Source organism: Sphaeramia orbicularis, chromosome 17 (assembly GCF_902148855.1).
Source record: "Sphaeramia orbicularis chromosome 17, fSphaOr1.1, whole genome shotgun sequence".
NCBI lineage: Eukaryota > Metazoa > Chordata > Actinopteri > Kurtiformes > Apogonidae > Sphaeramia > Sphaeramia orbicularis.
This window is the reverse complement of record NC_043973.1, coordinates 11,701,771-11,728,514: the sequence shown is the minus strand read 5'-3', so window position 1 is coordinate 11,728,514 and position 26,744 is coordinate 11,701,771. Positions and strand designations below refer to the sequence as shown.

The following is a 26,744-nucleotide window of genomic DNA, read 5'->3' as shown; positions in this document are numbered from 1 at the left end:
TCAAAGACATTAGATAGATTCCATTATCACCCCTATCCTAAACTGTAACGACAAACCTGATGCTAATTAGTTGATGCTTTAATCTCCTGTATTACTGAGCCAAATTCTAATGTGGATTTCTTTGCTGTGATGCAAGAGTTTAGTGACATGTTTGGTGTGTTTGGTGATTTTTACCTCTGGCTGGGTTAATTTAAAGTAAAAAAGATATATAAAAAGTCATCTGTTTTGTTCATGGTTTGGCTTCATGACAGAATGTAGTCCTGTAAATTGGTCTTGTGTGTTGCAACACCTCAAACTGTCACTTCTGACAAAACAATTATTTTGTCAAAGCTGGATCTTATGAGGTGTTTGTTGATGGTGATATAACAATGGTCATTTTGATTTATATGAATTATTCATTCATTATTGATTAATCTTACTAATCTTACCAACCTTACCATATATATATATATATATATATATATATATATATATATATATATATATATATATATGTATGTATATATAGTTTGTGTGTATAGATAGATAGATAGATAGATAGATAGATAGATAGATAGATAGATAGATTTATTAGGACTGTGAAAATTAAGGCATTAACGTGGATTAATCCATCAACATGATTAGTCTGATTAAAAATATTAACCCATTTGCAGTGTAGAATGACTCTGAACATCTCTGGGAATGCATTTCGTGCACTTTGTCCAAGTAGAGTTACTGTTGTGCATGTGCAAATAGGCAGTTGATCTGGTAGTGACAGACAGCAGAACCAACCCATAAAGATGGAGGATGCTAAACAGCACATTGGCCCTCTGGATGGAAATACGAGGACAAAAAAAACAAGGCGGAACAATTGTTTCAAGTTGTTTTATTGAAACTGTTGAAGGTGTTGAATTAATATGTTCAGTGCATATACTTTTCCTTCTTTCTTGAGTCTGTTTGCTCACATGAAACGTGATTAATATAGATTTAAAATTAATATTTAATAATGATTAATTGAAATTAATCCACAGCAACCCTGTGATTAATCTGATTTATACATACCTATACACACAGGCTTAGGAGAAATTTCCCATAGTTCCGTTCAAATCTTTGGCGAGATGGAGGTAAAAACAGCAAAAAAGTGCAGCAGTGTGATGAAAGAAACACACAAATGTAGTATTTTCTTCACGAACAACTTAATCATTTGATGGACCATTTAATGCTGTTTCAATGTGTTATAGATCGCGTTTCTGTGGTTTATAGTTGATAGCTGTAAAAAGATGACCAAAGCCCATGGAACAGTGACTGTTACTGATGGCATGGGGAATACTTTCAGAAACAAAGTTGTTACATCTGTAAATAGTAGCATCGATGATTGCTGATGACGCAACAGGTCATGAGGGGTTGTCCCATTTCATAGTGGAATGTTTCAACCCCTTGCAGCTCCATTTCAAAAGGTAGTGCCAAGTGCAAGGGCTAAGGGTAGGGCTAAGGGGTAGGGGTAAGGGGTAGGGCTAAGGGGTGAATTGGGTTTTGGCCATACTGTTTTTGAACTGCCTGTAAAAGTCTGTTCATAGTCCATTCTTGATTAAAAGCTGTGTTTTCTCTGTCTACTTTCTGCATTTCTCTGACATGTCTTCACATGCACCAGCAGAGCCCTCGTTATCCCCACCCCACAGCTGATTTATCCCAGCTGCAGAGTTGAGCCTGACCACCCGGCTAGCTTACAGACTAGCTTATTTAATATTAAGTTTAATAACCTCCTGCTGATAGTGTTGACAGTGCTGCCGACATATTGGATACGACACAAAAGTGCTCCCACTATGCTATTTTTTGAATTGCTGCAATGATGCGCGCCAGCAAGCAAAACAGCAGATTAATTCATTTCATTCACCCAGATTAAAATCGCATCATAACGTACCTTTATTTTGTGTTTTTCTTTCCATCTCCATCTTTATTTTATGTCGTCCTTCAGCACCACTCCTAAATTTTCTTTTAGGAGCCATTTCTTATACCGCGTTAAAGCATTCATTAAATAATGCCGACAATTTTTTTTATCTCATGTTAATGCTGCTTTATTATAACTCATATTCTGCCCCTGGGAACACCGATAGGACAAAACGTACTTTAGTGCAACTTATTCCGACCACTAGAAGGCCCCCTTTGCTTGCTTTGAACAACTGAACATCCCATATTACTGGGGTTATTAGTATTAGTACTTATTAGTGGACTTAAGACTCCTGTCAGTCACTCACAACCGGAAATAAACTGGTGGGGACATAAACATGGAGAAAAGTACCTGTCTTTTCCATAGACATTTTCATTTTAAATGTCTTCAGATGGTGGGGCTGAGAAGGACAAAGCTGTTTGTGAGCACTGCAATGTGGAATTATTTGTTATCACCGGAGTACTTCGAGTCTGAAATATCATTTAAAGGCAATACACGCTATTGATGCTGCCCCCCCAATATAACTATGCGATTAATCATGATTAATCACAGAAAGCCACGAGATTAATTGCGATTAAAAATTTTAATCGCTGCTCAGCACTTATATATATATATATATATATATATATATATATATATATATATATATATATATTTTTTTTTTTTTTTTTTTTTTTTTACACACATAGAAGTCATGTAAATGATGTAAAATGCTAAGATGATGCTGACTGAAAAAAATAATAATTAAAAACATAATTACAAAAAAAAAAAAAGGAAATGGAGGTAAGGACACGTCCACCTCCTCGGTGTCCGCCTGGATGATGCTGTGGTAAGTTTCTGTGAGGACTCTATCAGTGCTACCCAGCAATTAAGATCTCAGAGATCAAAGCAGTCTAAATGAGCTAATCCTCAGAGAACCGCTGTTCTCCCCTCCTCTGTCTATCTCTTCCCCTCTCTATCTCTCCCTCACTCTAGCTGCTTCCTCTTGACTCATGGCTCCATGTGCTGACTGTGCTTTGATGCTTGACAGCGGTTGGTCTCCTAAATGTAAAATGGTGAATAAATGTGCATTAATGGGTAACACTTTCATATCCTTAATGCCAATTTGCACAGGCTGGGGTGCACCATTTCAAAGGTCTTAAGCTGTAATTGGTCATCACGAATGTGTAGCCACTCTATCTGAAGCCCACATGCGGTGCGGCCGTTTCATGGGCCTAACATAAACTTACAAACCATACTGACACACTGGCATTTTGGTGCATTTGGTAATGACAGCATTAATATATCTAGGCTCGCATTAAAGGTTGTAGTGCGACAAGCGCCTTCAGAGGGTGGTGAGTTGGAACCGGCGCTGGTGTGAAACCAAGTGACAGCTTTGAGGTCAATAGTTGCTCAAAGGCGCATGACGCTGCTAGCTGCTTAGCGGGTCGGTTATTATCATAGAAAAAGCCGAGCATCTGCCTGTGACTCCCGGGGACAGGTTTAACGAGGTGACGCTGCTCGTCACGGGGGTCGCTTTGGCAGCTCTGTCTCTCAGCCCTCCTGCTCCTCTTCTCCTCCTCTTCTGCCTCCTTTTTTTCCCTCTCTCCAACCATTCTTCCAGCTCCACTAAACAGGAGTGTTTACTGCTGCTGTTTTCCATCGGGGAGCCATTGTTTCACGGTTGGCTTTTGTGATAAAGGCGTCTGTGTTCCCTCTTTATTTCTCCCCACTGTCATTTTAATCTCTTTGTTTTTGTGTGCTCTTTGTCTAAACTACTTCTCCATGTGTCCCCGTCGCTATCTCCCTGTCCACATTATCCGTCGGCAATCTCTCCTGCTCTCTGGTTCTTTGTACCAAGGCTTTGTTTTGTGCCACTGGCACCACCTGAATCTTTTCTTTCGTCAAATACATGTGACAATAGTCTTTTGAATTAAGCAATACCACATTCGACACCAGTTCATAATTTGAGACAAAGGAGGTGGAATAAACAGACTTGTTAAAATGGTAAAAAGAGTTAGTAGGAGTCAATGAAAAGCAGCAATTAAAGCTTTTAAAATACCTTTGCATTACACATCAACATTACAATATCAATGTACACTTTTAAAGAAAAAGCATATATTTAGTCTTACAGTTGGTATTTTAACTCAACAATATACATCCCATATTTTCTCAACTTTAATTTTGCAATAAGTTAGAAAAAATTGATAACACATTGCATTTCAGCAGGGGTGTCAAACTCATCTTAGTTCAGGGGCCACATTCACCCTAATTAGATCTCAGGTGGGCTGGACCAGTAAAATAATAACAGTGGAAAAAGTAAAATTACATTATGATCAGGTTTACATCTACAAAGTTTCCTTAAAAAGCTGAATTACATGAACAACTTGAATTATCTTAAGAAAAACAAGTGCAATTTTAACAATATTCTGCCTCGTTTTATCAGTTTATCCTTTACACATGTGCGTTACAATTGCAAAAAAGATTTAGTAACAGGCAGAATATTGGTAAAATTGCATTTACTTTTCTTCAGACATTTCTGTTTGTTCATATTTGTTCAGGTTATTCATGTTTTTTGTGAAAGTATAATTTGGTAATGTAAACATTTTCATGTAATTTTACTTTTTTTACACCTAAAAAACAAAGAGAGAATTTGGGGTTATCATAATTTATAGGTTATAATGATAATATTTTACTGGTTCTGACCCACTTGAAATGTAATTGGACTGTATGTGTCTGTATGTGGAACCTGAATTAAAATAATACTGACACCACTGATTGTTAATATCAGTGTAATTTTTGCATTTCACAAATTCATCCCACGGGCCAGATCGGACCCTTTGGCGGGCTGGATTTTGCCCCCGGACCACATGTTTGACACCTGTGCATTACAGCGTGATAATAATTTAGTAATAATGGGCTAACAATTTGATTATAAAGAGGAGATCATTAATTTGCTGAAAATCACTAAGTAATAAGCAGCTGTAATAAGGCAGAAATATATTATTTTCATATGCCTTTATATGTTTTAAGTTTGAGTCTTTTTCGTGCTTGTTTGTGATGTTAATTCAATTTCTTATTACCTACTGTCTCGGTTGTCTGTATCCATGGTAACAGCATGTACACATACAGAGGTTTTGGACAATGTTTTCTACTAAAATCCTGGTACTCATTTCTAAGTTCTTCCATGGCTCAACCCCACTCCTCTACAGCAGCAACATTGTGCAGCGCTAGCCACTGTTAATGCTAATGTCAAAAAACTGCAAAAGTGGCCCAAAACAGCAAAAGTTTCAAATTTGTAAAACCCGAGTGATTGCCTAATTATTACTAATCCATTAGTCTTCCCATGCTTACGCACCTGACGCACAGTCCGCTTGTTTACATAAGAAACTGAAATGTCACTCATGCTTTTTTGGAAATTTTGTTGTGAAGTGCATTGTGGGAATGGGAAGTCCACGCAGCAGCAAATTTGCTATCTCTTTGTGAGTGCTGAACCCAAATGTCACCTTTACCTCCATCCACCGACTATACCCATTCTTTAAAACAACCCTGGTGGACTGGAGAATTTTACATTGTAGCGATCTGGCTCGTTTTCTTGCCGAATCTGTGAGAAACTGCTTTTGTTTGGTCGCCATTCCCACAATGCATTTCGTGACAAAATTTCCGAAAAGGCCTGAGTGATGTTTCGGTTTATTATGTAAACAAGCAGACTGTGTTTATGATGGAGTCATCTTTGAAGTTGTTCACCGTGAAGGAAGTCATTCAGGTGTATAAGCACGGACAGACTAATGGATTAGTGATAATTAGGCTAGTGCTCGGGTTTTACAAATGTGAAAAAAAAAGTGTGATGAAAGTCATACGCTGCTTTAAGCCTTTCATGCATAGTGGTCACTACAGTGGACAGTTATTCTCCAGCTGTACTTTTGTATATTCATGGATTTTGTTGTTTTAGTTCCATATCAGCTGACACAGTGGACGCTTATGCATCATCCCATACACTGACATTTATACCATTACTGTAACTTTGCTGTTCTTGATAAACCTGATCTGCACTAACATGTTTGAATGTAAATCTATTATTTGTCAGACAAAGAGGTTTTTTTTTTTGCATATTATCTCCATGATGTGAGTAATAACTAGCAGTGGAATAAAAAACGTGAGAAAACATCAGATTAGCAGCATTAAAATGTTTTTATTTTATTGTTTTCATCTCACTTTCTGATATTGGGTTTTAAACACGTTTCTTTACTTCAAAAATTTAATTCATGAATATTTTTGTAACTGTAAGAAAAAAAACAAAAGGACCGTTTTTTTTTTTTTTTTTGCCTAAGGAGGAATAAAAACACTCAATAAAAAAATCTTTACTAACGTTCTCATAATTTATGCATGAAAGGGTTAAGCAGCTCTATTCTGCTTCTGCTCCTCTGCAGCAGCAACAGTGAAAAACTAGCAAACCAGTAGCTTCAATGGATTAAATAATAACTTCTTATCACAACACAGACTCTAACACAAACTTCCCATAAACACACATACACACATGAATTGCACATTTTAACCCTTTCATGCATAGTGGTCACTCCAGTGGACAGTTATCCTACAGCTGTTCTCTTGTATATTCACAGGTTTTGTTGTTTTAGTTCCATATCAGCTGACACAGTGGACACTTATACATCATCCCATACACTGACATTCATACCATTACTGTAACTTTGCTCTTCTTGATAAACCTGATCTGCACTAACATGTTTGAGTGTAAATCAATTGTTAATTGTTAGATTGTAATTGACCATTTTTTTTAAAAAAACAAAATGGTTTTTTTTTTTTGCATATTACCTCCATGAACTAGGAAGATTATTATTGTTATTAATTATTTAAGGAGAAAGAGTGGGATTTTATAAGTTGTGTTTCTTCTCACTCCTTTTTGAATATGTATTATATGTCTTATGTTTAAGTGTTTTGTTTATTTATTTTCTTCTGTTTTGACATTCATATTCGAAATAAATACATCAATCAATCAAATCAATCAAGTGAGTCATAACTAGTATTAGAGTATGTTAAAATGTGAGAAAAAATCAGATTAGCAGCATTAAAAATGTTTTTATGTCATTGTTTTCATATCACTTTCTGATATTAAGTTTAAATACATGTTTCTGTGCTTCAAGAATAAAATGCATGGTGTAGCCAAGTGGACATTTTTGTAAATCCATGAAAAAAAAAACCTCAATTGCATTGTTTTTTCATGCCTAATGAGAAATAAAAACACTCAAGAAAAGATTTCGACAAAGGTTCTAATAATTCATGCATGAAAGGGTTAAACTTCTAAGATAGCTAGCAAAAGGCAAAACTATTTAATAATGTGTTAGTAACCATAATTATGGTTCTCATCAGTGCAATATTTAGATTAGAATGGTAATATAATCACATAAATGATCCTACCTCTATCATCATCCATCCATCTTTTTGTTTCTATGTCATAAGGCTCAAATCTGATGTTAAAAACCATCATTTTACCTGGTAGTTTATGTGTAATTACTATGAATCACCATTTCAAGCTTATATCAGATTTCTTCTTGATATTTGTTTTACTTTAATATAATGTGATTAAACAGAAGCAGGTGATTTTGCATTTTGCAGCTATTAACGCTTGATTTAATAAAATGAAATTAAATTGCGCTTGCAGTCTAATATTACTCAAAGGTACCCGTTTACCTGCTCTTTACTGTGTGATTCCATGGTGTTATTTCTTTATAATGACCTCTTTATTATCCAACTTTTAGACTCACTGGTATCATGTCATTACCTGAAATGCAGATCCAAACACTTTTTTTTTTTTTTTTCTGAATGTGACTAAATTAATTATAATGTGAGGCGAGAACAGCAGTTTCCAAAAGAGCAAAAAACAACACTTTCAGTGTTCATTAATTATTGACATATGTGAAAAATATATGTGTGCTTTGCTCTGCGGTGCTCTCAGCTTCACAACCTCAGTATTCAGAGTCTTTTGTGTTATGAATGCAATGTGATGCTTTGGCTCCGATTACTGTTTCCCTTGTGTCAGTTTTCACAGATTTATTACACACTTTCCTTTATGGTACTGAGAGAGTGGTTTTATCAACAAGGAAATTGACTTAGCTATTATTTTAGCACACATTTATATGTTTGCTCTCTATGCTATGAATTTTGGAACAGGTATGTTACTTTTACAGTGAAACCCAGAGAACACAAACCCCCACATCTCTCCCAGCGCGTTAAAAAAATAAGGATAAACCGTTTTCTTCCAAGCTGCGGGAACTGCGGCGCAGACTATGAACGGTATCTTTTATTTATGGACAGCATCAGTGTGATACATAAATAATTTCTTCAACAGGGTGTCAGGGGCTTGGGGGTGCCAATCCCATCCGAGGCTGATTTGCAATTTAGGTGTGGCGCTGAAGGCCAGAAGAGCTGGATTTGGCATAGAGGGAAAAAAAAAAGACAAGAGCTATGATGGTGTGTGACACTGAATGGGATTACCGCCGCAGCTGAAGAGCCCAGATTGTATTGAAATGAGGGGACATCAGATTGGTTTGTGGTCGTGACAAGAAAGCAGATTTGTTTTATATCCTAATAATATTTAAATGCAATATCTCTTATTGCTAATACTTGCAGAGCAGTGATTGACAGGAGTGATGTTGGTCGCCTCTATTTCGGCTTCGAAATATATGGCTTGTACCTTTCAGCGGTCCTTTTCACATCTTTCTTATTCTAATGGATGGGGGCTGGAGTTGAAGTATTGCTTCCTGTTCAGTCTATTTCAGGCTCTTACTGAGCAGTAGGCAGAAAGGTATTTCCATTATGTTCCAGCAGAGGCAGCTTAACTTCCTCTTTGTTCTCTCTATTGATTCCAATGTTCTCTGGCTCTGAGTGCCAAGACTGCGACTCACCCACCAACTGCCCTTGCTGTATCAAAGATGTGAATGGGAGTGTTAATAAAGCCAAGGATGACATGCTGCTCCAAGCTCCTTCATATGTGCCATTTCTCATGTGTAGCCACATAAATGGAGTCAATACAATCTCAGCTGCTGGAGTCAAGAAATTGATTGGGATGAAAAGCACAGAAGGTCCTACAAATGTTATACAACAGGAAGAAAATATAATTTAGTCTGTTTGAAATATCTTTTTTAGCCTTGTCACAACATTATGTTATGACAAAATGTCACACATTTTTACACCATTACATAATAACTCCTGCACTTATACTGGGTGACACAAAAAAAATGGCAACTTTTTAACAATCCAATAAAACCAAGAGTGATGGAAGAAAAATATTTTATTCATAGTAATTGAAACCTTAAAACATGCCATTTAAGAAACAATGATGGAATTTTCATTTATTAAAAATGACTTCCTGTAGATGGCGTCCTCCTGTACGAATGCATTCTTGAAATCTGCTGTTGAGATTCCTCATTGACCGCTGCAACATCTCAGCTGGGATACTGTGAATTTCATCCTGAATTCTCTGTTTTAACTCATCCAGAGTTCTTGGTCGAGTCGTGTACACTTTACTCTTCAGATAGCCCCACAAGAAAAAATCACAAACGGACAAATCTGGGGGGCCAGGGAACGTTACCGAATCTTGAGATCACACGGTTACAGAACAATTCTCGCACAGCCTCCAGTGGTTACTAAAATGGGGGTGTGTTTACTTGCTCAAGGTCACTGTCTCACAGTGCTGCCTCTTGCTCATGTCTGCCAATACGCACTTCAAAAATTCCCATTTTTTTGGGTCACCCTGTAATCTGCTGGATTATGTACTAAACAGTCTGAAAACAACAACCTTTTTCCTGTGTTTTGTGATACATACTACATATGTACTGCATATTGTGGTAGTTTGTTTAAAAGCAGCTCTTTTGAAAACAGTTTAACCCTTTCATGCATGAATTATGAAAAAAAAGTATCTAGTTTTTTTTAGATTGATTTTATTACTCAAAATTAGGCTGAAGTTGAAATGCATTTTGATTTTTTTTAAAAATATGGTTTTATTAAGCAGATCTTCAACCTCCTGAGACCCAGGAAAGTACAAGTTTTGGCTTTTTTGAAATAAATAATTGCTTATATTGGAAACATCATGATGAAACAGTTTTTTCAGATGCATTTTTTTTATATTTATGGAATGTTTTTTTTTTTTTTTGTTTAATATATAAAGCTGTGAAACTTGTCCGCAAAGTTAACAGAAAAGTGGACAGAAAATCCATAGCTTGGTGTTAGAAGGTTAACTTTGTGAGATCACAGAGCAGTCCAAATTGTAAAACTAAGATGATACTTTTTTCATTGTGTTGCTTTAGGGTCTATAGAGACTGCCCCCATGTGGTTTGGAGAATATTGTCTTTGAAACCCTTTGGAAAGTGAGCTTAAACTATGTGTCCACAAATGTGAACATCATACATGAAAGGGTTAAATGCAAGAATATGTTGAATAACCAACCAAAGTGCATGTCATCATTTACTATTTTATGATTTATACTGGATATTAATTCATTTTATAAGACATTATTATTTCAGTAGATGAGTAGTATCTTTAAATTTGTGCATAGAGGCTCAGAGAGACACTGACCCATGAAAATGGATTTGTTTATCGAAACAAATCTCCATATTGTATCACCTCCATTAGATATAAGAATTTAGTCCAAAATCTACCCAAGGATAGGTTGTACGTTTAAATACTTGTTTAACGTTTCAACATTCACTCTTTAACTACAACCAAAGACAGAAGAAGCATGAGAAGGGTTAACCCAAATGTATGTATTCAACTTCTGTTGACGGAGCATTGTCTGTATATGTTTAACATGGTTGAAAAACAAATTAAACACATTCAGTTATTCTGTATACTAAAGACAAGCTAAAATGAAAAATTAATGAAGTAGTAGCAAGGTTGTAATAGTTTTGGATTTTTCATTACAGTTTAGTTTTATTTAGATTTGACTTTTTTTTCTCTAATTCAGTTAGTTTTAATTCCTTTTTAGAGCAGGTTTGCTAGTTTTTATTAGTTTTCATTTTTTTCTAAATGCTTAGTTTTAGTTTAGTTTTCGTATTAATTTTAGTACTGTCGTATCTTTTATCTTCTTCACCGTCAGATTCAAATAAATCCCAGACAGGACTCTGAATTCTCCCAACTTTAGTCTCCATGTTTCCAGGTAGAGTGGGGACCAGACGACGACTCTAAACGACAAGTGACGACAAGTGACGGACCATCAAGTACCATATGGTGCCACTAGCTAAAATTGCTAGAGTGAAATAAACTGCTTTCGTATCAATCCGACATTGACAAAAACGAAACCGAAGGGAATTTTATCCATAATTTTTATACGTTTTAGTTAGTTTTGTAAGCACACAATACAGTTTCAGTTAGTTATCATTTTTTTCTTTTAATTATAGTTTTTATTTATTTCAGATAACAAAAATGTCTTTTCAATTCTAGTTTTCATCATTTCGTTAGTTTTTGTTAACGATAATAACCTTGAGTAGTAGTAGTGACCCAAGAATATGCTGTACATTAAAATGATCTGTGCTGAATTGTGAAAAAACTTTTAAGAGTTTATTTTTTTCAAGAATTTATCTCCATAACAATGAGAATTAGAAGAATTACATTTTTACTTTTAATATTTTAAGTCAATTTCTCCTCATTTAAGTGCAAAAACATTATTATTATTATTATTATTATTATTATTATTATTATTATTATAAATTCACCAGTCTCAATATTAGCATCACTGTGATTATTTTAAGTGCTGTAGGTTTTATATTTTATTTTTCTTTATAAAATGAATTGGAAATGTTGCGTTATTCTGACTGTGCTTAATACAATATGTGATTTCTACCATTACAGGGTCTAGTGTCAAAACTATTGCAAAAGATCCAACAGATGACACCCAGTAGTGTAGGATTTGAGTTGTTTTCATCATTGTTGCCAATGAAAATCTATCACTGTGACTCAGACAGAAATAACATTCACAAATGTGGTAATGTTTTAAAGTCTTAGTGATGTATATTCACGCTTTGTTATTTCATTTGAAGGACACAGCCTCAGGTCTAACAGGTGAACAAATAAAACATCCATTAACATTTAACAAAGTTCCCTTTTTTTTTCTTTCCCTTTTTTAGCTTACCAGCCAACAGGCCATAAGCTATTGTCGTCATGCGGCGTCCGTCGTCGTCTGTCATCCGTTACAAAAATTTCAATTGTCTTCTTCTCTAAAACTACAATTCCGATCGACTTCAAACTTGGTATACAGCTTCTTTATGATGATGTCAACAAAAATTAGTGAAATTATTTGGATCCGGATCTGATTCTGGATTTGGTGCCACTTTGAAAAAACTTCCCCATTATAAGAGATAGGAAGTGGATCGATGCAATAACTCAGTAAATATAAATTATATCCAGTGTAAATTTCTACAGTCCAGCCCTGATGGGGAGACGACCAAAACATAATGGCCACATGCTGATCCGGATCTTCTTCTGGATCCGGGAACTTACGGAAAATTTAACATGGGCTCTTATGGGGAAAAAATTTCAATCGTCTTTTTCTCCGAAACTTCAGTTCTGATTGACTTCAAACTTGGTATACAGCTTCTGTATGATGATGTCAACACAAAGTATTGAAATTATTTTGATCCGGATCTGATTCTGGATTTGGTGCAACTTTGAAAAATGTTCCCATTATAACAGATAGGAAGTGGATTGATCCAATAAATCAGTATCAATGATATCAAGTTGGAATTTGAATTTTTTACAGATGTGATTGGAATATGACCCAAATATGGGCTATTTCTGTAATATAATAAATACAGATAACTGGGTGATAATAAATGGCATCTGGATACATTTCCCAAAGCTTTTAATTTGGTCGGTTAGCTACAGGGCCATTGGTCCTATTTTTCTAATTGGAACCCTGTTGAAAACAGCAGAGATAATAATGTTACGACACAAGTCAAGATAGTTACCATGTTGCCATGTTAGCCTAATTTTAATGCAGAAATCGTACACATTGTAACATAGCATTTTCATTTACAATATTCTTTTTCTAAACATAGGGAATGTTTTCTCATTTTAGACAGCTTTTCAGACTGGTTTTGTTTACATTTGCAAGTTTTTGTTTTGTTTTGTTTTAATGTAGGCTGGGAGTATATCAGAAGGGAAGGAATCAGATGCTGATTAGCTTCCGTGCAGGTTGCTGTGCGAGGCTGAAATCCAGTGTAAAACGCTGAAGGACAGACACAGTATGCATAAAGTCGTTCAGAATCTCTGAATCTGCCAGCTGTTTCAAGTATGCACTGTAATTAGTTTTAATTTGGTGCTCACCATCATTTTGTAACACTAGGTGAAACTTTTTCTTCAAATGGTGGATGTCTCTTGCTATGAAACTTTCCTGAACAAACAACCTGACAAGCAAAAGAAAAAAAAAAAAATCTTTCATTGTGAGGCAGCAGGCAGCTTTCACTCTGTGAGAATAGTCCTGCTGCTCACAGGAAGAGAAGGTGTTTGTGGAAACTGTATTTCTTCACATAAAGCTGGAGTGGTGGTTTCATTTCTTTTGTTACAGTGACAGCTAAGCAACCACGAGCTGAAGTTTACTCTGTGAAAGGTCAAGGGTAAGTTAACGCTGAAGAAGACATCCTCAATGTCAGAAATTCAGGAGGGTCTGAGCTGTACAGTGAGGCATATTTCAAAAACTTTCCAAACTAATCTTTGATTTTCATGAATTAAATAGAAATACACCTTGTTTTGAAAGCAGCTTTGGGGGGAAAAATATTAAACAAGCTTTGCATCCATATGTTTCAGCCTCCAAACTATTAATATTCAAATCTGAAAACAGAAGCTAGGTTCTATACTCTCATCATATATGCATTGGAGTATTATTATTTATGTCGACGCACTGAAAAGCATGGTCGCTGAGCACATCTAAGTTGTATTTGATCTCCACTGCTGGCCATTTTAAGTCACACTGATGAGCTGAATATGGATATTGGACGGTTAACCCTATAAAACCATTTGTATCATATGTGCTACACCAGGTTCTTAGACCTCTACCTAATCAACAAGATCAATACTTTCCTTAAAAAAACTGTTGTATATGATACGATACGTGTTTTCTGCCCCTGGTGTATTATCATCCCACTGCAGGGAGTGGAAGGGCTTTTTTTTTTTTTTTCAATATGGCCACTATTGTTAAATCGTCCAACACATTTTGCAGAAAAGTCTTTGGTAATTTTCATAAAGTTACATTAACCCTTCAAAGCCTGAACCATTAAATCACTGACAGAAAATTCCAGATCTGTGAAACTGGACCCTTTATTGGTCCTTCTGAACAACCAAAACATCTTTTTTAAAATATCAGTTTCCATGTATGAGTTTCAGTTTTGTATCATATTTGATACATCGGGTCTCAATGGTTAAATATTATTATTGTTGAACAAACAAAAACATAATATAACACAAACATGTCTAACAAATTGGTAATTCTTTTTCAAAATTGGCAAAGTTCTTCCTCCTTCCTCATTAATGACAGTCTTGTAGTGTCACTGGAAAGGCCACTGGTGAATGAATTCCTTCCCCCTGGTGGATTATGTGTGTATTGCATGTATCGAATTGTATACATCAGGTTTGTAAAAAAAAAAAAAAAAAAAATAAAAAATAAAAAATTCACACATGTAGAAGGCTTCAAAACTCATGGATCAAATATGATATGTTTGGTGTTATAGGGTTAAGAGGAACATTTATATTATTTTTTTTTTTTTTAAATAAGTACTTTATATAATAAAACAATGCATAATTACTTGATAATTGATTCTTTATACTACAGTTCAATTGTGTGTCAAATTTGATACCGCAGGTATATAAGGTGCTTTATAAAAACACCCAGTATATCATAAACAAAACAGTATGGTAAAATGGTTTGTTTGGATTTAGTGAAAAGGTCTAATAAACATCTCAATTCCAATAAAATAGACTTTTGTGTCTAGTTTTTCATGGCACAGCTTTTACAGGGTTAATAGTCTGAGCGTTCCAATTCATGCTGCTGAGCCTTTCCTTTCCTTGATACTGAACACCCCTTGTCTTACGTTATGTAACTTTCTGTTGGTGCCACCAGTGCTGACAGCGGCAGAACACAAGGACCGCTCATGTCTAAAAATGTCCTCCTAATACCCCCTCCTGAGTCTTAGAAGTGAAAGGAGGAAGGACAAGACTGTGACATGGAACAGTGGGGAACATAACTGGCTAGCAAAATCTTCAGGCCTTTTTTCTGACCCTTGGAAAAAAAAAGAAAGGTCTCAGGCTGCACTTGAAAATCGTACAAAAAGAAAAATGTTCCCCAGCAGTTACATATAAGGTCCATTGTCTGATAGCCAATATTTCTCTCCCTTTCCAAACTTAGGGTCAGGACCCAAAGTTGGTTGTGGACCTGTTTTTGTTGGCTCCCCATTGAAGTAAAATACACACAGAGACTATCACAGGTGAATTAAATTTCCTGCTTAAAGGCTTAATTTGAGTATACTTACATGAAGCTGATATTTGAGCCAAGGTCTAAGCTAATGATAAAAGCCCAAAACACTTCTGTGTAGAGAACTCAGTATTTATTTCTGTGAAAATCCTTATGATAAGTGGTGTAGTCCAGGAAGATATATAGAGTATACCTACTTATTTACCTACAGTCAGCATTGGGTATACCCACTTCTAAATCCCCCTGATGTGCACCATTCAGTAGTATCTGAGCCACACTGCCCATGTTTTCCCCTAGGACGGTGAGGCCATGACCCGCCCTACTCTGCCTCTAATTGGCTAGTACTCGGTGCCTTCACTGATTAGATAGGTTAACTGTTGCCATGAGGACTGATGAGCCAATCAGAGGCAGAGTAGTCATTCCGAGGAAAATATTGCTAACTAGCACCGGCCACCTCTGGAACCTGACTGACTGTACGTTTCGTTGAATGATGCGCAATTATTGGAAATGTGAACGAGAAAAGCAGAATGAACTTCTTTCAAGTGAGTGACACATATTGAGAGAACCTACTTTCATGAAATACATAATTCTGAGGTAAGTTTTAAGGTGGTTTCAGAATGAGTCACTGTTTTAAACTAGTGGCCATTTGACTGCACATTTAGAGGAGAAGAGATTTTGTCGCCAGTAGTTCAACTATGTGAGTAGGCTAACATCATGAAAGGCTAACATTATGAAAGACTAACGTTATGAAAGACTAGTGTTATCCTGTGTTTGCCTCATGTTGAATACATTTACATTCATGCAGCTGCTTGTGTGACCAGTAAAACCTACAAACTGTTCCTGATAGTCATGATAATTTTATAATAGTGAGCAAATACTACTGATGGATGGTGAAGCCATGACCCGCCCTACTATGCCTCTAATTGGCTAGTACTTGGTACCTTCACTGATTAGATTGGTTAACTTAAAGCATGAGGACTGATGAGTCAATCAGAGGCAGAGTAGGGCGGGTCATGCCGAGGAAAATATTGCTAACTTAGGTTGTCTGTTGGGATGGGTCAGTGTGTTTTTGTTGTTTTTTTTACTGCTGTCGTAACCAAATAATTTCCTGCAAAGGATCAATAAAGTATCTATCTATCTATCTATCTATCTATCTATCTATCTATCTATCTATCTATCTATCTATCTATCTATCTATCTATCTATCTATCTATCTATCTATCTATCTAGTGGTCGTAGTAAGCAAGTCTCAGTTTCAACTGTGAAGAGAAGACTTCCAGTTGCAGGTTTAATGGGTCAAATTGCAGCAAGAAAGCCATTGCTGAGACTTCAGAATAAGAAAAAGAGGCTCTCCTGGGCCATGAAACACCACCAGTGGACTACTGAAGACTGGAAGAAGGTGTTATGGACTGATCAAACCTGCAACTGGAAGTCTTCTCTTCACAGTTGAAACTGAGACTTGCTTACTATGACCACTATCTTCACTGTGCTTGAAGCTGTTGTCCTGTGAGTCTCCTCTCACTCCGGCTGTTAACTGTCATAAACTTGTCTTCTGATTCTGTTGTTCTTTGGCTCTGCCAGACCTCTTCCTGTCAGCATTTCCCCCAGTTTCTGAGTGCCTTTGGATGGTGAAGGAAACTGGACTTACTGACACCTGGACTTTCTTGGACATTTCTCTGTTGGTCAGACCTACATTTTTCAGTGTTCTGATGGTCTGTCTCTGTTCTATGGTTAATTTCCTTTTCCTCTTTTCCATATTTCTAGTAACACACTATTTTCTGCAGTACAATGCTGTTCGAAAAATGCTCACAATGGTATGGTACTAAAGTGTGTTCCAACACTATGTTATGCAGACAGAGGGGGTTGGAAGGAATTCAAATATGTTGGGACACCTGGAGGAATTGGTAGCACCAACTTTCGAGGCCTGATCAACCTCCATTGCTGCAGAACTGCTTTAAGTTGTTAACCCATTTCTTGTTCGCTGAAAAAGGCCTTTTTATATAATTCTGAAATGTATGTTATTTTTCAGTTTTGTTTAACCTTACCTTTCTTTTTTACCTCTGGCAGTTCACTGCTGACCTTTGTACCATTTCAAGCTGTTCATTGGACTTGAAGTACTTGAATTTCAATACAAAACTGGAAAAATTGGGGTGTTCTAAAACTTTTGACCGGTAGTGTATGTAGATAGATAGATAGATAGATAGATAGATAGATAGATAGATAGATAGATAGATAGATAGATAGATAGATAGATAGATAGATAGATAGATAGATAGATAGATAGATAGATAGATAGATAGATAGATAGATAGATAGATAGATACTGTATATATGTATGTAAGATTGTGCCCCAAGGAGAAACTACATTTATTGTTGGGTCTCATTTCTTTTTTTTCACCCCAGGTGTAGCCTTTAACAAGAAACATATTTGTGTATTGTAATAGTAAAGATGTACATACTTTTGTCACTTGCCATATTTTATTGTCATAAACTCTGGTGTATGAGGCCATGTAGAAGAATTATGGTAGAAGAATTATGGAGCTCATGTTCACTTCCTGCCTAAAAATGTCAATGGCCTTGTGTTGCACCTGCTCTCAGTGCAGAACTATGGTCTCTGTCCAGTTATTCATCAACCTTTTTGGCCATAATATGCATTTAACTGCAACTGCAGACTTGGAGTTAACCTTAAAAGTTTTTGTGCTAATAGCTAAATACAGCCCACAGCCAGGAGCAAGTGTCATAAAACACCGATTTTATTGCACTAACATGTCATAAATGTAATTGTCTTTTCACACACACGCTCTCACACAAACTCTGGTCCTTAAATACTGCTCTAAAACCTTGACAACAGTCTCAAGTGTGCCACTTCAGCAGAGCCAGTTCAGAGAGAGGAACCTTGAACAAAAACTATTAAATTACTGAAGGCAATACAGCTGTAATACTGAATAGATACGATGTTATTTGAGGGTAAGAACATGGTTTTTGGTCATTTTTATTAACAGAAATCCTGAATGGGCAATTCTGTAAGCACATATTGATAACGTTGAGCCACTTTCTAATTGAAATTTATTGACAGTCACATTCTGCGGCTTTTTTCATGTAGATTTACTGACCAAGAGCTTTTGGTTTTCATATAGAAATGTGTTATTTACTGATTAACAACATCCATTTCTGTCCAGCTGCTTTACGCAATGAATTAACCCCCTTTCAAATCTTAAAATCACGAGTCTCTGTCAAAAAAGGCATTACTCTTTTCATCGACAGTGTCGTTTAATGAGAGGCACTTACAGTAGGCTCTAACACAATTAGGTGTTTGATGACAACCTCGGGAGGAAAATTAATCTCTCAAATGAAATTGGTCTCAGTGCTCAATATGCCACCCTGTGGGATGCGACTTCATTTCTATTCATTGACCATTCATGAATTAAAGCTCATTTCCTGAACGTGTCGCTCCACAGAGGCTCCCCCAGCAGGATGCAGGCTTTCAGCCCTATACCGGCTCAGAAAAACCCGCTCCTTCTTCCCATTTGATTCGAGGATTTGATCTGATTACAGATTAGAGCTGGACAACCTCTGCGACGGCCGTGCAATCGCTCATTTCTCTCTGTTTTTTTGTTAGATTTACACACATCTGATGGGATTTTTGCTGGAGATTCTTCTGATTTCTCTTGCATTTCATGAGCACAACAAGTAGGAGTTGCAGCACATTAAGAGGAAAAAAAACAGCCTCAGTCATTGAATCATTGAATTATTTGTTGACTGATATATTGTTACCAGTAACGGTTGCTCAGTTCAGTGAGCAGGTCAACAGTTGGCATTGTTCAGAAATCCTTTAAAATCGTAACCGACATTCAGCCATTGTCATTAGCTTGTACCTATCTACAAACAATACACTGTTTCATTCTACATATCTTGCCTTAAATTTCATGTAACTACTTCATAAAATTACTATGTTCAACAACAAGACAAAGACATATTTTTCTTTTTCCCTTTGGTGGAAGTGTATTGTGTAAGTGTGTATGTAAACATAGTTTTGACAGCAGCTCTCAAATCAGGAGAACCATGTGCCACACAAGCAAAAGAAACAACACAACTAAACTCCGTACTCACTCAGTCCACATTTAGGACAGCTCGGCAGCAATAGAAAACAAGTAATACATCTTTTTCTTTCGGGTAATCATGAAAATATCTGTTTTATACAAAAATTAAATACAGTTACAGTATGTTACAACTTTTTTTTTTTTTTTTTTTTTCCCCCGTACAGGTGAGCTCAAGCGTGACTACGAAGCTTCTGGAAAACAAAAATCATAAGAAGTACTAGGTCGGTACTTGTCTAAGGGGCTTGGTAAGAATACATGTGCAGCATTTTGGCAAAACAACAGACACCCTTCAGCAAAGAAAAATCACCAGAGTCACCAAAGCACAGGAAAGTGAGGAGAAAAGGGAAGTGTAGTGGTGAAAGGTAACAAGGAAGGAGGCAGTGAGGCGAGACGTTTTTTTTTTTGTTTTTTTTTTGTGTTGTTTTTTTTTTTTTTTTAGGATGTCCCCGTCCACATTATTATTTTTTTTTCATAACTGCAGATGATACTTAGAAATAGCGTGTCTGCTTTTTGTACAGTTTTCTCCGTGGGTAGGTAGGTAGGTAGGTAGCTCTATCCGGGTGAAGTCTCCAGTCTACCAAACACACAATCATACATCCAACCACTTCCCCTCTGTGAGATTATATGACTTCACCCATCCTTTCATAAATCCATCTAGCGTCCAGTAAAACAAATCAGTGCGCACCCTGTGGCACTAATAACAACTGTCGCCCACAGCTGGATATACAAAAGAGTTAGCTTCTATTGTATGCTGAGTCCTTCGTGTCCTTAAAGTTGGGAGTTCAGTCTCAACATATGCGGTCTTAGGGTTTTGGTTGAGGATGGGAGACTGCGCAGGTCTCTCAGCAAAGGGAAACAATCAATATCAGGATAAGGAAGAGAGCTAGCTGGCGGCCGATGGGAGGGGGATGATGGAAAAAGGCCCGTCCGGACAATTGGTCGTCGCATTCCCCGGGGCCCTGGCAGCGGGCCCTCTCGCACAGGACGCCTGTGAAGCCGGGGGAACAGTGGCAGCGCTGATGGTGGTGGCACGTGCCGCCGTTCTGACAGCGCAGCATCGCGTTGTCACAAACTCGAGCTGTGGAAGACAAAGCAAAAAAGGGTAGGGAATAGGGAGGTGGTGGTGGAGGGGGGGTTGGAAGACAGGAAAAGGGGTTGGGAGGGGGGTGATTAATAGAGCACTGAGTGATAGGGCGGCACAGAACATCAACAAGCAGGTTCACAGGGCACAGGCTGCCTCTTCTCGTCCTGTCGGCATCGCTCTGCGTCCTAAAAGCACAGCTGACACATTAGGTAGGGTGAAGCCAAGGACTTTAGGAAAGGACTGAATAGAAAGACAAAGGACACAGGTGTCAAACATGCGGTCCGGGGGCCAAAACCGGCCCGCCAAAGGTTCCAATCTGGCCCGCGAGATGAATTTACAAAGTGCAAAATGCAAAAATTACCCTGAAGATATTAACCCTTTCATGCATTGTGGTCACTACAGTGGACAGTTCTTCTCCAGCTGTTCTCTTGTACAGGGTAGGGAAGCAAAATTTACAATGAACATTTAGTTGTTTTTTCTCAGCAGGCACTACGTCAATTGTTTTGAAACCAAACATATATTGATGTCATAATCATACCTAACACTATTATCCATACCTTTTCAGAAACTTTTGCCCATATGAGTAATCAGGAAAGCAAACGTCAAAGAGTGTGTGATTTGCTGAATGCACTCGTCACACCAAAGGAGATTTCAAAAATAGTTGGAGTGTCCATAAAGACTGTTTATAATGGAAAGAAGAGAATGACTATGAGCAAAACTATTACGAGAAAGTCTGGAAGATACTATTAAAGAAGAATGGGAGAAGTTGTCACCCGAATATTTGAGGAACACTTGCGCAAGTTTCAGGAAGTGTGTGAAGGCAGTTATTGAGAAAGAAGGAGGACACATAGAATAAAAACATTTTCTATTATGTCAATTTTCTTGTGGTAAATAGATTCTCAGGACTTACAATAAACTAATTGGTCATACACTGTCTTTCAGTCCCTGCCTCAAAATATTGTAAATTTTGTTTCCCCACCCTGTAGTGTTGGAGTTGTACTTTACATCCAACTGAATTCTCTCCAGTACAGTGGATGCTAAAAATCCATCTTAAAGCCAGTTGTTTTGTCAGTTCTGGGCTTTTTAGATTAGAACATGTTAAATTTGGTATACTCCTTAACGCTGGGTGAATATCAGCAGTAAAATGGGAAAAAGAGAAGAGGGAGTTTGTTCAAAGACATTGTAGAAACACTGCAGCCCAACATGGTGGCCTCTATGAACGGTAACCCACACATCCTACTGAAACCAGATTTTTTTCAACACGTCATCATGTAACACCTGTGTTTTAGTTCCATAAATTTTAAGTGATCAAAATTCAGATGGTATTCAAAGCCTGAAAGAAAAAAATTGGTGCAATCCAAAGTCATGCAAAGCCTAAAGCTGGAATTTTCAATGTACTCAGATTGGTTCAGATCCATATTCACTTCAAAGTTCAGCTCTCTAGTATTAACAGCTTGGGATTTGCACAAACCCAAAATTTCCTGGGTGAACACATGTTAAAATCATATGAATGACAGGTTGTAGAATGTTAGGTAAAATGTCATTTTTTCATTTTCTGAACCTGCTTTATCCTCACTAGGGTCGCTGGAGCCTATCCCAGCACCTTATGGGCGAAGGCGGGGTACACCCTGGACATGTCACCAGTTCATCGCAGGGCTGACATATAGAGACAAACAATCACTCTCACATTCACACCTATGAGCAATTTAGATTAACCGATTAACCTATCAGTGCATGTCTTTGGATGGTGGGAGGAAGCCGGAGAACCCATGCAGACACAGAGAACCTGTAAACTCCACACAGAAAGGTCCCACCTATCGACTGTATCGAAGTTTCAGGAAGCGTGTGAAGGCAGTTATTGAGAAAGAAGGAGGACACATAGAATAAAAACATTTTCTATTATGTCAATTTTCTTGTGGCAAATAAATTCTCATGACTTTCAATAAACTAATTGGTCATACACTGTCTTTCAATCCCTGCCTCAAAATATTGTAAATTTTGTTTCCCCACCCTGTATGTATATTTATAGGTTTTGTTGTTTTAGTTCCATATCAGCCAACACAGTGGACACTTATGCAACATCCCATAATACACTACAATTCATACCATTACTGTAACTTTGCTGTTCTTGATAAACCTGATCTGCAGTAACATCTTCAAGTGTAAATCAGTTATTTGTTAGACAAAAAGAGTTGTTTTTTTGCATATTATATGAGGTAATAACTAGCATTAGAGTCTGTTAAAATGTGAGAAAACATCAAATTAGCAGCCTTAAAAATGTTTTTATTTCATTGTTTTCATTTTACTTTCTGATATTGGGTTTTAAATACATGTTTCTTTACTTAAAAAATTAAATGCATGACATTTTTGTAACTCCATGAAAAAAAAAACTCGATCGCAATTTTTTTTTATGCCTAAGGAGGTATAAATACGCTCCAGAAAAAAAACATCTTGACTAAGGTTCTCATAATTCATGCATGAAAGGGTTAACAGTCAAGGGCATCAAACTCAAAAATAACAGCATAATAACCGAGAAATAATGACTCCAAATGTTCTACTTGGTTTAATGTGGAAAAAAAAAAGATATTATGGCTCTAAATAATGGCAACACTATTTTTTTCTCTTTGATTTATTGCAAAGAACATTAAACTCTGATATCCTTTAACAATAAAATGTCAATAACCTGAAGAAATATGAACAACCTGGAATGTCTAAAGAAAAATAAGTGCAATTTTAACAATATTCGGCCTGTTTTGTGTCTTGGTAGATCTGATCTGTAACGCACATGTAGAAATCATAAGTTGAGGCATAATATTGATAAAATTGTACTTATTTTTCTTCAGAAATTTCATTTTTTTCCAGTTATTCACATCTTTTTTGTTTTGGATAGAAATACTTTCATCATTTAATGTTATTTTTGGCACTACGAAATTTAGAGTTGTCATTATTTATAGGCTAGTATTTGACCACTGGAGATCAAATTTGGCTGAATATGGCCCCTGAAAGAAAATGAGTTTGATACCCCTGACATAGGACAAAGACACAGGACACACACTGGATGAACGCTCAGCCCACAGCTTTGGCAACTATATCTAGGAATGACAAGAGAACACACACACTGGCACCACTTCAGAGCATCAACAACCACATACAGGATTTAAAATGAGGATGTAAACATTGTCTGGGCAAAAAATAATGTTAAGAAACAAATTATGTGCTTTAGTTTTTATGGAGCAGAGGGTCATCCATTCACACTCCCCAACAGTAGGTGGGGGTAATGCGCTATAATGATAATCAACACCAGATATTTCACAGCATAAAAGAAGACCCACAAGTTTCTATTCACAACTACATCACATATGAAGGACAAAAACCTCACCCTTTAATGTGTGGGTAAGTGACTAAATGCACTTTAAATTTTTAACTGAGTGTACTTTTTAGTTTTGGTTAAAATGGATCTAATTTAGTTTGAAAGGGAATATTTCCATATTTAGCATCACCACCTGCTGGTCAGTTTGGTTTATCATTAACCCATAAGGACCCAGTGTGACTTCTGTGGCAGTTCCTAAATGATTTTTTCTCTCTAATTAACCTTTCCTTAGTGATTTATCACCATTTATTACAATATGATCCTCTGAATTTAGCATTTTTTCCAGTGAAAATCATCTCTTTTCCTATTTTTAATTGTCTGATCATGTAGATCGGGGTGTCAAACTCATTTTGGTTCAGGGGCCATATTTAGCCCAATTAAATCTCAAGTGGGCCAGAACCAGTAAAATAATAACTTAATAACCTATAAATAATGATAAATCCAAGTTTTTCTTTTTGTTTTAGTACAAAAAAAAAAACCCAATTAAAGCTATACTGTATGATGTGGCATTTTTACACTTTTCTTTTGTCATCTTAAAATGCTCCTAATAAGCGTGTGTTAAACTAAAATGTAAAAGAAATCCGCCAGGTGTTGAAATTCAAAAATGTTTAGTTCTCATATATTTCTAATAAAAGTCTGACCAATCATTTTAGTCGGTCCGAATAAAATAATTGGCCGAACCTGACTGAGCCCCCTGTCAATCATCCATTACGGCTGTCCAGCATCTGATCCATTATCGCCGTCTCACATCTGATATGTGTCCCTCTGAATCTGACGCTTCACTGGCGCTGCTTCTCCTGTCACTGACCACAGTCTACTGTCTAGGATGTGTTTGGATAGAACTGACATGTACATGTGGAAGGGAATAAACGGATTTATGAACAGAAACAACAACTGAGGAGAACAAACAGGAGTCTGATTAGTGAAAGATGGAGGTAAAAGTCTGGAAGTCAGCTGTACTGGACTGAACAGGTCTGCATAAAGCTCAGCTTTTATGACGGTGGGACTCATACAGGTACATGTACATGGTGTCACACATGTAAGATGATGTAGGATGATAATTGTATGGACTATGAAACTTCAAATGTCCACGGAAAATTCGCGGAGGCCGCGCGTTCACAGTGCGCGCGCCCATCCTCTGGGCACTGCAGTGAAGACCCTGACCCAGTACTGCACAGACCAGGTCTACTGATGGAACAGGAGCCGCGGGCCCGCGGCAGGTGCATGACGCATCTGATTACTGAGGGAGGGGTCCGCGGACACGCCAAAACGGACCGGACCTCCACCTCTGCTTCCTCCTCCGTTTCCATCGCGCATCAGAAGAGAGGAGGAGAGAGGAGGAGGAGCCTCAGAGCTCAGGCAGAGGGAAGGGGGCGGGGCTTTGGAGGGAGGCGGGTTCATGTTCAAACTTTTACTAAGTGCTGTGAGAAATGCCACATCTGTAGGTATAGCTTTAAATTATGAAAATATTTACATTTTACAAAAAAGATTGAAAAATTTGTGCAATTTGAACAATATTATACCTCGACTCATTATTATTTATACATGTACATTTACACACAACGTTACATAAACATTTGGTAACAGGCAGAATATTGTTAAAATTTTGGAGTTTGGAACTAAAATTTGAAAAATTTCTACAACATTACATCTCTTATTATTATTAACATAACTCCAGATCACGGTGGATCCATAAATGCACAAAACATTTAGTAACAGGCAGAATATTGTTAAAATTGCACATTTCGGTTGTTCATCTTTGTTTTTATTTATGTATTTATTTGTGTTTTATTGTGAAAGAATAGTTTTGTAAATGTAAATATTTTCACAGTGTAATGTTTTTTTCACTTAAATTTTTTCCACATGATTTTTCACAAAGAAAATTTGTAGTTGTCATTATTTATGGGTTATTGCGTTGTTATTTTTTACTGTAGATCACATTGGTCTGTATGTGGAACCTGAACCAAAATCATTTGAACAACCTTGACCATTCAGGTTAATTTTTGCACTTTCATCCTGCGGGCCGAAATGGAACCTTTGGCGGGCCTGATTTGGCCCCTGGGCTGCATGTTTGACACCTGTGATGTAGATGTTCATAAAAGCTCACAGTAAATTAAAAGGTTATTATATCAAAACAGAGAAAACTGAAGAAAAGGTGACTTTTTCAGTAAAATATATCATTAACTGAATATAAACGCAGTGTGTCCATTCACAGTCATTGATCCAACTCCATGGGTTTTACTGGTGAATCAATGTTGTAGAAGATGATGGTGTTTCCATGGTAACTACGGAGCCTCTGAATGTCCAAATGGGTCATATCTGATGACCATGAAAGATAAACTGTATTTTACACCAATTATTTACATGTATTGCTAAAATTAGTGGATCAAGACTTTAGATCAGTAGATACTTTAGGTCGACGGTGGATGTTTGGTCTTAATGGGTTAAACTTGTCGTCTGTGTTTGCATTCTGTGATATTCTGTATTATCGCAGGTTTAAAACACATAAATACACTTGAGAAGTTTAACTTTTATCAATTTGGGTGGCTGCTGCACCGTAAAAAAAATCCTGTTGTTTTTACGGAAAAAAACTGGCAGCTTTGGTTACCAGAACAATACTGTAAAAAACACATCCAACTGTAAACATATTTATGGAGTAATGTAGATTTAACATTTTAAACATGTAGATTTAACACTGGATTTAAATGGTAAATGGTCTGCACTTATTTAGCACATTTTCTACAGGGGTTGGACAAAATAATGGAAACACCTTAAGGCGGCCTTACACTGTGCGAGTTTAGAGACGA

The 26,744-nt window shown here is 36.9% G+C and overlaps 1 protein-coding gene across 1 annotated transcript in view; it reads right to left on the bottom strand.

Moving 5' to 3' along the window:
- Positions 1-18,520: 18,520 nt before the first annotated feature.
- The window catches only part of LOC115436862 (netrin-G1-like), a 102,439-nt gene continuing 94,215 nt past the window's right edge, over positions 18,521-26,744 (bottom strand). Inside the window, exon 7 of the mRNA XM_030159829.1 lies at positions 18,521-20,561. Coding sequence (XP_030015689.1) covers positions 20,326-20,561 — 236 coding nt within the window. The 3' untranslated portion in view covers positions 18,521-20,325. The remainder of the gene's footprint in view (positions 20,562-26,744) is intronic.